The 11452-nt window shown below is 44.1% G+C and overlaps 1 protein-coding gene across 1 annotated transcript in view; it reads left to right on the forward strand.

Annotated features, from left to right (window-relative positions):
- The window catches only part of dgki (diacylglycerol kinase, iota), a 338338-nt gene that overhangs the window by 32439 nt on the left and 294447 nt on the right, over positions 1-11452 (forward strand). Inside the window, exons 7-9 of the mRNA XM_068000112.1 lie at positions 8448-8522; positions 10167-10169; positions 10991-11086. Of these exons, the coding sequence (XP_067856213.1) occupies positions 8448-8522; positions 10167-10169; positions 10991-11086 (174 nt within the window). The remainder of the gene's footprint in view (positions 1-8447; positions 8523-10166; positions 10170-10990; positions 11087-11452) is intronic.

The raw sequence follows: 11452 nt of genomic DNA on the forward strand, positions 1-11452 counted from the left end.
TGAGTGTTGACCACCTGCTGTAGGTTTTGCATTAAAACAGAGACATGTCTGAAGCAGTAATTCTCCCACATTCCACTGTGTGTGTTGTTGATTCGTCTGGTGACCTCTCACCTATCTTTCCATCTTAGGATTTTAGTCAATGGCCAAAGTTTTCCATACTCAGGGAAAAGGTGAATTCCCAGAATTCTTACAGTCGCCCCTACGAGGAAGCGAGTCCCTTGAAAGACGTGGATTCCTCGAAAAGTATTTTTCCCTGGTTGATGCTTCCTGGTGCGGCGTGTGTGTGAGTCAGCCCAATATTTCATCACCCTGAAATGGTTAGAAAAGAGTCCAAAGTCCTTTTCTTTAGGGTTTTCCTCCGAGTTTTGGGGGATCTGTGAATTTTGAGAATCTTATACATATGACAAGGCCTCACCTGAGTCTACTGTTGCCAAACTCAATTGGTGACCATAGAGACCATAAGAGACAGGAGCAGGAGTAGGCCATTTGGACCTTCGAGCCTGCTCCGCCATTTAATGAGATCATGGCTGATTTGATTTTTACCTCAACTTCACTTTCCCACCTTTTCCCCATATCCTTTGACGCCCTTGCTGATCAAAAATTTGTCTAACTCAGCCTTGAATTTATTCAATGACTCAGCCTCCACAGCTTTTTGGGGTAAAGAATTCCAAAGATTCATGACCCTCTGGGAGAAGAAATTCCTCCTCATTTCCATCTTAAACAAGCGAACCCTTATTCTGAGGCTATGCCCCCTAGTTTTTGATTCCCCCATGAGGGGTAACTTCTCAGCATCTCAGCATCTACCCTATCGAGTACCCTCAGAATCTTATATGTTTCAATAAGATCTCCTCTCATTCTTCTAAACTCCAAAACCAACCTGTTCAATCTTTCCTCATAAGACAACCCTTCCATACCCGGAATCAACCTAGCGAACCTTCTCTGACCTGCTTCCAATGCAAGTATATCCTTCCTTAAATAAGGGCACCAGAACTGTACGCAGTATTCCAGGTGCGGTCTCACCAGCACCCTGTACGGTTGTAGCGTGACTTCCCTGCTTTTATACTCCATCCCCTAGAAATAAAGGCCGATATTCCGTTTGCCTTCCGGATTACCTGCTGCACATGTATGTTGACTTTTTGTGTTTCATGTACGAGGACATCCAGATCCCTCTGCACCGCAGCATTTTGTAGTATTTCTCCATTCAAATAATATTTTGCTTTTTTATTATTCCTCCCAAACTGGATGACTTCACATTTTCCCACATTATATTCCATCTGCCAAATTTTTGCCCATTCGCTTAACCTGTCAATATCCCTTTGCAGACACTTTGTGTCCTCATCGCAACTTGCTTTTTCACCTATCTTTGTATCATCAGCAAATTTGGCCACAATACACTCTGTTCCTTCATCCAAGTCATTGATATATATTGTAAATAGTTGAGGCCCCAGCACTGATCCCTGCGGCACCCCACTAGTTACAGGTTGCCATTTTGAAAATGACCCTTTTATCCCGACTCTTTATTTTCTGTTAGTTAGCCAATCCTCTATCCATGCCAGTATATTACCCCCAACACCATAAGCTCTTTTCTTGTACAGTAATCTTTTATGTGGCACCTTATCGAATGCCTTTTGGAAATCCAAATATACTGCATCCATTGGTTCCCCTTTATCCATCCTGCCAGTTACTTCCTCAAAGAACTCTAATAAATTTGTCAGACATCATTTCCCCTTCATAACACCATGTTGACTCTCCTTGATTGTATTAGGAGTCTCCAAATGTCCTGCTACTACTTCCTTAGTAATGGATTCTAGCATTTTCCCAATGACAGATGTTAGGCTAACTGGTCTATAGTTCCCTGCTTTCTATCTCACTCCCTTCTTGAATAGGGGTGTTATATTTGCGGTTTTCCAATCCACTGGGACCTTTCCAGAATCTAGTGAATTCTGGAAGATTACAACCAATGCATCCACTATCTCTGTAGCCAATTCCTTTAAGACCCTCGGATGCAAACCATCAGGTCCAGGGGACTTGTCAGCCTTTAGACCCATTAGTTCACCTAGTAATTTTTCTCTAGTGATAGTGATTGTTTTTAGTTCCTCCCTCCCCTTTGTTCCTTGATTTTCTGCTATTATTGGTATGTTGTGAAGACAGATACAAAATATCTGTTCAATTCCTCTGCCATTTCCTTGTTTTCCTTTATTGTTTCCCCAGTTTCATCCTCTAAGGGACCAATGTTTACTTTAGCTACCCTCTTCCTTTTTATATACTTGTAGAAGCTTTTCCTGTCAGTTTTTATATTTCTTGCTAGTTTACTCCCATAATTTATTTTCTCCCTCTATTATTCTTTTAGTCATCCTTTGCTGGTTTTTAAAGTTTTCCCAATCTTCGGGCTTACCAGTAATCTTTGCCATGTTGTATGATTTTTCTTTTAACCTGATACCATCCTTGACTTCCTTAGTTAACCATGGTTGGTTCACCCTTTTTGTGGAGTCTTTCCTCCTCATAGGGATATATTTTTGTTGCAAATCATAAAATATCTTTTTAAATGTTTGCCATAGGTTATCCACCAAGATACCATCTACTCTGTTTACCCAGTCCACTTTAGCCAATTCCGCCCTCATTCCTTTATAATTGCCCTTATTTAAGTTTAATACAGTAGTTTCAGACCCAAGATCCTCGCTCTCAAACTGGATGTGAAATTCTATCATTCTTCCCAAGGGATCCTTTACTTTGAGATCATTAATTAATCCTGTTTTGCTACCCATTACCAGATCCAAAATGGCCTGTTCCATAGAAAACATAGAAAATAAGAGCAGGAGTAGGCCATTTGGCCCTTCGAGTCTGCTCCGCCATTCAATATGATCATGGCTGATCGTCTATCTCAATACCATATTCCCGGTCTCTCCCCATACCCCTTGACGCCTTCTGTGTCTAGAAATCTATCTATCTCCTTCTTAAATATATTCAGTGACTTGGCCTCCACAGCCTTTTGTGGTAGAGAATTCCACAGGTTCACCACCCTCTGAGTGAAGAAATTTCTCCTCATCTCAGTCCTAAATGTTCTACCCCGTATCCTGAGACTGTGACCCCTCGTTCTGGACCCCCAGCCAGGGGAAACATCCTCTCTGCATCCAGCCTGTCCTAGCCCTGTCAGAATTTTATATGTTTCGATGAGATCCCTTCTCATTCTTCTAAACTCGAGTGAATACAGGCCGAGTCGACCCAATCTCTCCTCATATGCCATCCCAGGAATCAGTCTGGTGAACCTTCATTGCACTCCCTCCATGGCAAGTATATCCTTTCTTAGGTAAGGAGACCAAAACTGCACACAATACTCCAGGTGTGGTCTCACCAAGGCCCTGTATAACTTCAGTAAGACATCCTTGTTCCTGTACTCAAAACCTTTTGCAATGAAGGCCAACATACCATTTGCATTTCTAACTGCTTGCTGCACCTGCATGTTTTCTTTCAGTGACTGGTGTACAAGGACACCCAGGTCCCTTTGTACATCAACATTCCCCAATCTATCACCATTTAAATAATACTCTGCCTTTCTGTTTTTCCTTCTGAAGTGAATAACTTCACATTTATCCATGTTATACTGCATCTGCCATGTATTTGCCCACTCACTCAACTTGTCTAAATCACCTTGAAGCCCCTTTGCATCCTCCTCACAACTCACAATCCAATCTAGTTTTGTGCCGTCAGCAAACTTGGAAATATTATATTTGGTTCCCTCATCCAAATCATTGATATATGTTGTGAATAGCTGGGACCCAAGCACTGATCCCTGCGGTACCCCACTAGTCACTGCCTGCCAACCCGAAAAAGACCCATTTATTCCTACTCTCTGTTTCCTGTCTGTTAACCTATTTTCAATCCATGCCAGTATATTACCACCAATCCCATGTGCTTTAATTTTGCACACTAACCTCTTATGTGGGACTTTATCAAAGGCCTCCTGAAAATCCAAATAAACCACATCCACTGGTTCTCCCTTATCTATTCTACCAGTTACATCCTCAAAAAACTCCAGTAGGTTTGTCTAAACATGATTTCCCTTTCATAAATCCATGTTGACTTTGTTTAATCCCGTTGATATTTTCTAAGTGGCCTGTTATCACATCCTTTATAATAGACTCGGTTCCCTGGTTGGTTCCCCGACGTACTGGCCTAAAAAACATTCCCAAATACACTCTGTGAACTCGTGCTCAGGGCTACTTTTGCCAATTTGATTTGTCCAATCTATATGAAAGTTAAAATCACTCATGATTATTGCATTACCTTTTTTACAAGCCCCCCTCATTTCCTGATTTATATTTTGCCCAAAGTGTAGCTATTGTTAGGGGGCCTATATATTACTCCCACCAGTGATTTCTTTCCCTTACTATTTCTTACCTCCACCCAAATTGATTCGACATCTTGATCTTCTGAGCCAAGATCATTTCTCACTATTATACCAATTTCATCCTCTCCAAGTCACACACCATCCCGACTTGGAAATATATTGGCTGTTCCTTCATCGTCGTTTGGTCAAAATCCTGGAACTCCCTTCCTAACAGCACTGTGGGAGAACCTTCACCACACAGACTGCAGCAGTTCAAGAAGGCAGCTCAGCACCACCTTCTCAAGGGCAATTAGGGATGGGCAATAAATGCTGGCCTCACCAGCGACGCCCACATCCCATGCACAAATAAAAAAAATAACAAAGCTATCCCACCGCCTTTACCTTTTTTCCTATCCTTCTGAAATGTTAAATAGCCCTGAATATTTAGCTCCCACCCTTGGTCACCTTGCAACCACGTCTCTGTAATGGCCACGAGATCATACCCATTTGTTTCTATTTGTGCCGTCAATTCATCTATCTCATTACGAATGCTGCGCGCATTCAGATAAAGAACCTTTAATTTTGTCTTTTTACCGTTCTTTCCTACCCCGGCCCCATTTGCTGGTGCACCCTTATGTTTGTACGCTCTGTCCCTTCCTGACACACTCTGTTTATCATTACCCCCATCACTTTCCTGTGCTACTTCTTTGTCTTTTCTCTTTATCAATCTAAACTTCCTCCCACCTGAACCCTCCCCCACTCTGAGCATTTTCCAAGCTGGGTGATTGTGTAGTATCTGCAGTGCTTTGTATAAGATGATGGGTGGCTTTTTACGATAATACCTATTGCAGGGCCAACAACTCAATCTCCTTTACATCCAGACCAGGCTAGTTTCTTATTTGCTGGTGTTGTCTGTATTAGATAAATCGTGCCCCTTAGGTTTTATTCTTCAGTTTGAAATCTACTGGGACATGCTAATACAGTTTCGTATCATTCTGTTTTGCCTCTTTGATGTGGTACTTGCTCTGGAACATCTTTGTGCTCTGTTGGTTGGTTGCCTGGAGAACTCCAGCTCATGCTGCCAAATGTATTCTGTGCAGTAGCATTTTGTTTAATTGTTCTCGGGATGCGGGTGGCACTGGCAAGGCTGCATTTACTGCTCATCCCTAGTTGTCCCCACAAGTTGGTGGTGGGCCTTCTCCATGAACCGCTGCAGTCCATGTGGTGATGGTGTTCCCACGGTGGTATGAGGTAGGGAATTGTAGGATTTTGACCCAGCGACAATTTGGAACCACAATATCTGTCCAAATGGGGATGGTGTGTGACTTGGAGGGGAACTTAGAGGTGATGGTGCTCCCACGACATTTTGCTACTCTTGTGCTTCACAGTAATAGAGGTCGCGAGTGTGGAAGGCACTGTCAAAGTAACCTTGGTGAATTGCTGCAGTGCATCATGTAGATAGTACACATAGCAGCCACGGTGCATTGGTGATAGAGGGGGATGGATATTGAGTCCAGAGGCAGGGGTATGGATCAAGCGAACTGCTCTGTCTTGTATGTTGTTGAACTTCTTGAGCATTGCTGTGGCTACACCCATCTAAGCGAGTGGTGAATATTCATTAAATACCCCTGACTTGAGCCTCATAGATAGATGTGTGGAGGTTTCAATGTGTCAGGAGGTTAGCCACTTGTTGCGGAGTACTCAGCTTCTGCCCTGCTCTTGCAGCATGGTGTTTAGTTAAGTTCCACTCAATGGTGGTTCCCAAGACGTTGATCATGGGGAATTCAGTGATAACAGTGCCGTTGGAGGTCAGAAGGAGATGGCTGGACTTTCTCTTGTTGGAGATGGTCATTACCTGGCCTTTACATGGTGCAAATGTCACCTGCCAGCCCAATCCTGGATGTTATATAAGTCCTGCTGCAGGCTGGCAGGGGCTTCTTCATTACTTAAGGAGTTGTGAATGGAGCTGGTCACTGGAATTAGAATCATAGAATCATGGAATGGTTACAGCACAGAAGACGACCATTCGGCCCATTGAGCCTGTGCTGGCTCTCTGTAAGAGCAAACCAGTTAGTCCCACTCCCCCGCCCTTTACCCTTAGGGCTGAAAGCCATGATTGAATCTGCCTCCACCACCCCCTCAGGCAGCTCATTCCTGATCATAACCACTCGCTGTGTAAAACAGTTTTTCCTCATGTTGCCTTTGGTTCTTTTGCCAATCGCCTTAAATCTGTCTCCTCTGGTTCTCGACCCTTCCGCCAATGGGAACAGTTTCTCTCTATCTACTCTGTCTAGACCCTTCATGATTTTGTACACCTCTATCAAATCTCTTCTCAACCTTCTCTGCTCCAATTGTCAGCAAACAGCCCCACTCCTGACCTTATGATGGAGGGAAGGTTATTGATGAAGCAGCAGATGATGATTGGATGGAGGGTGCTTCACTGAGGAACTCCTGCAGCGATGTCCAGGGGCTGTGATAATTGGCCTCCAACAACCACGACCATCTTCCTTTGTGTCAGGTTTGACTCCAGCCATGGAGGATATTCCCGTTAATCCCCTAGGGCTCCGTCGTGCTACACTCAGTTGGATGCTACCTTAATGATATGGGCAGCTGTTCATACCTCTCCTCTGACATTAAGCTTTCAATCACGGCTGTGATAAGGTTTGGAGCCAAGTCATTCTAGTGGCATCCAAACTGAGCATCGGCAAGCGGGTTGTTGGTGAGCCAGTGTTGCTTGATAGCACTGTTGATGACTCCTCCCAATACCGTTAAGTTCTGTTGAAAAACTGATTGGGAGGAGGCTGATGGGGCATTAATTGGCCAGGTTAGAGTTATCCTGTTTTTTGTGGATATGACGTACCTGGGCAATCTTTCAGATTTTTGGGTAGATGCCAGTGTCGTAGCTGCACTGGATCAGCTTGGCTAGGGGAATACCTCACGTTGATGCACATGTCTTTAGCACCACAGCCTGGATGTTGACAGGGCCCATAGACTTTGCTGTGTCCAGTGCACTCAGCCGCTTGTTAATGTCACGCAGACTGAACCAAACTGGCAGGACACTGGCATCTATGATGGAGGGAATCTCGAGAGGAATCATCCACTTTTGACTGAAAATACTTGCAAATACTTCAGCCTTGTCTCTTGCACTCACATGCTGGGTTCCACCATGATTGAGGATGGGGATGTTCTTGGAACCTCCTCCTCCTATTAGTTGCCTGGTTGCCCACCACTATTCTTTATTGGATGTGGTAGGGCTAGGGAGCTTTTCTCTGATCTGTATACATGTTCGACTGTCTTCTAAATACTCTAAATATCATACACACTCCATTGTCTGTTATATAAATATCCTAATATCGCAATAGATAGATATATAAGAACACAATTGTGCAGGACTCCAAGATAGCTCAGTGAATAAGTACATCACCCAGCACGGTACTGATCCATACAGGACAGGAAGGTCCCAGGTTTGATCCCTGATCTTTGCTGAGCTAGGTTAAGGCAGGGCAGCAGTAAGGACGCCGCACCTAGTCCCAGTAGCCCTGGGCCAGGAAGACAGAATCTAAAATCATCAAGGGATCCACTCCTGATCACTGTCCAATGACCCTTACTGGAAAGTATGAGTCTATGGACATCGGTCGAGGCCAGGGTGAGGCTCAGCAGCACTGCTTCCACAGTCATACATTCTGCTGGCGCCCACAGTCTAAGCTGACAGGTGACGACTAGCCACTTGGCCAAGGCACTAAGGGTTATTGATTCATGTGGAGCCACATCCCAGTAGGAGAACAGAAGAAAATACAAGAAAATAAAATTGCTTGCAGATACTTTGTCGGCCAAAATGAGAATTTCTGACAATAAACTGGAGCAGAATGTAGATTGTCTTTTTCAACAGAACTTAACGGTATTAAAATAATCTGAGTGGGTTTCAGATTTGGTTTCTCAGTACTGCTGCAGTGTTGACTAATGGAGCAGATATTGGGGGCATATCTTTGGGTTTCTGATAACAGGAAATTGACTTTCACATCAGTGTCATGTTTTATTCGGAGGGTGGTGACATCTCTGTCAGAAACCAGCAATAAACATCTGTGGTGACATCCTGTTTCTGATCATTGCCTCTGCACAGAACTCTTTCAAGTCTTCAAGTAGAAGGAAAAAGAGGACATCATTGAAGAGAAAAACCAGCAGGAAAGGAGCAGACGTGAGTCAGGCCAAGGAACTGGTTTATATTCAATTGTAGAGAGAGGGTCGCCTTGATGGCCCCTTTCAAAAACAAGTCAGTTTTACCGTAACTTTAACTTCCCTTTATTTATTTCAGTCTTTGTGACAGATACAGCCATTAAACCCAGGGAGTTATTAAGCCACATAGTGTGAGGGAGCTGGATTAACACCAGTAACAGACACGGCCATTAACCCAGGGAATTACTGAACCCAACAGTGCAAGGTAGCTGAAACAACATCAGTAAAAGATACAACCATTAACCCAAGGGGTACAGAGTCCAGTAAGAGATACAACCATTAATCCAAGAGGTACTGAGTCCAGTAAGAGATACAACCATTAATCCAAGGGACACTGAGTCCAGTAAAAGATACAACCATTAACCCAAGAGGTACTGACTCCAGTAAAAGATACAAACATTAACCCAAGAGGTACTGAGTCCAGTAAAAGATACAACCATTAACTCAAGAGGTACTGAGTCCAGTAAAAGATACAACCATTAACTCAAGAGGTACTGAGTCCAGTAAAAGATACAACCATTAACTCAAGAGGTACTGAGTCCAGTAAAAGATACAACCATTAACCCAAGAGGTACTGAGTCCAGTAAAAGATACAAACATTAACCCAAGAGGTACTGAGTCCAGTAAAAGATACAACCATTAACTCAAGAGGTACTGAGTCCAGTAAAAGATACAACCATTAACCCAAGAGGTACTGAGTCCAGTAAAAGATACAACCATTAACCCAAGAGGTACTGAGTCCAGTAAAAGATACAACCATTAACTCAAGAGGTACTGAGGCCAGTAAGAGATACAGCCATTAACTCAAGAGGTACTGAGGCCAGTAAGAGATACAACCATTAACTCAAGAGGTACTGAGGCCAGTAAGAGATACAACCATTAACTCAAGAGGTACTGAGGCCAGTAAGAGATACAACCATTAACTCAAGAGGTACTGAGGCCAGTAAGAGATACAGCCATTAACTCAAGAGGTACTGAGGCCAGTAAGAGATACAATCATTAACCCGGCAGTTACCAAACCCAACAGTGCTAGGGAGCTGAATTGACCTCAGTAAGAGATACAGCCATTAACCCCAGGAATTCCTTGAGGATTCTAGGTCTGAACCAGTTATCATTTAGCGGTGATATTGCAACTGGTGAACTTTTGAATGGTTTTGTGGCGTTAAATACATTCACTTCCTGGCAGTAACACGTCATGTTCCAACAGTCAGCTGACCTTCTTACTGGTAGCAGTAAAAAGCACCCACCGGGAATTCCCTCAGGGATTACTGCTCTGCTGCCTTAACTTCGAGGGACATTTGGCGCTAACCCCACTTACCCCCTTAAATAGAGGTTTCCGCTGAAGTTATGGTGATGGAGAGGCAGAAGCTTCGAGGAAATTCACTCCCCAAGTTGCCTGCAAATATTTAAATCTAGTTCCTGAACAGGGCACTTTAAAGGGGAATGCAAGTCTAGGAGGTGATACTTTCTGATCAATCCCCCTTTATCTATTCTAAAAATATATGTATGTATTGATAAATAGCTGCCTCAACACAAAAAAAAATCAGATTCCTGACCACAGAGACCTGCCATGTTGGGTCTCCTTGTATGCAGGTTGCTTACTCAGCAGGTGCAGTGTTTCACTTAGATTGGGCATCTTTGGACTAGCTCCCAGGCCAATCTAAAGTCCCTACCCCTGTGTTGCAATGAATAGATCGACTCCAGGTTCACAGGTTCACCATCAGTGACACCTGAAAGTAAGGAGTCCAACAGTGCAAGAAATTTGATGTTGAAACTTGAAATCCACCACATAACTACTAGGTACTTTCAGGGTTACTGAGTTCAGTCTGCATCTCACCTCACCAACCCACCCCCTCCCACACACCCACTCCTATCCGCCCGCCCCCACTAATTGGCTTAATTGATGTTTTTACTCCACTGGTGCAAAGGAACTACTGCTGTGTAACACCTCCGCTGGAATTTGTAAACCTAGGTTCTTGCTGCCCAAATAATGCCCAGTTAGCTATTGAGTGCATGTTGGGTAAGAACAGCATCGGGCTTGGCTGTGATTTCCCCCTCGGTCAAATAACCTGCCGACACACTGTCAAGGCTCGCACACGAGGTACCAGAGGGCGCCCAACACCTGTACAACCATACTGTAAAATGAGTCAGCGCCCTCAGGAAATGAGGGGAGAATCTTTGGTTGGGGGAAGGGGAAATGATTTGGTGGAGCGGGGTTGTCCATTTCTTTTTAATATTGAGAGGGATTAGGGTGAAATCTATTCAGGTTTCATTTTAATTGTTGACAGTGTGCAGAGCAAGTTGGCAATCCTCGGGCTCACAGCGGCACGAGTACACGCATCGTCCCCTGGGCGAGCCGGGTACTGAACCGCAAACTGATCTGACTGAAGGAGACTGGAGTCATTAATGCCTTGAACCTCTGTTTTACAGGAGAGCAAGTGGAAGCCATTTGTAATTAAACCCATTTCATCACCCTTGATGAAACCACTTCTGGTGTTTGTAAATCCAAAGAGTGGCGGAAACCAGGTTAGTGGAGGATGGAGGCTGATGGCAGGGGTGGGAGAGTCTCACTGCAATTTATCTGCTCACCAGCTCACTAGTCGTGCCAATATCCAAACACCAGTCCATCTCTCTTGGATTGATTGCCATTTGAATACGGCACTGTGGGGCCCACATACGGTCCTGTATGCAGATGCATTTACCACTGGCCACACAGCTGGCGAAACTTGTGGGTGAGAGACATGCCATTGGAATTTGTTGTGACATTTCCTGCTTAATTTTTCCACAGCTGAGGAACATTGAATGCGATACATTAACAAGTGCCTGGACTTTCCTTGGGACTTCTCCCCCTTCACTGACATAGCTTTGGCAGAAATCCCGTTTACATCCGTG

This window comes from Heptranchias perlo, chromosome 18, assembly GCF_035084215.1.
Source record: "Heptranchias perlo isolate sHepPer1 chromosome 18, sHepPer1.hap1, whole genome shotgun sequence".
Lineage (NCBI taxonomy): Eukaryota > Metazoa > Chordata > Chondrichthyes > Hexanchiformes > Hexanchidae > Heptranchias > Heptranchias perlo.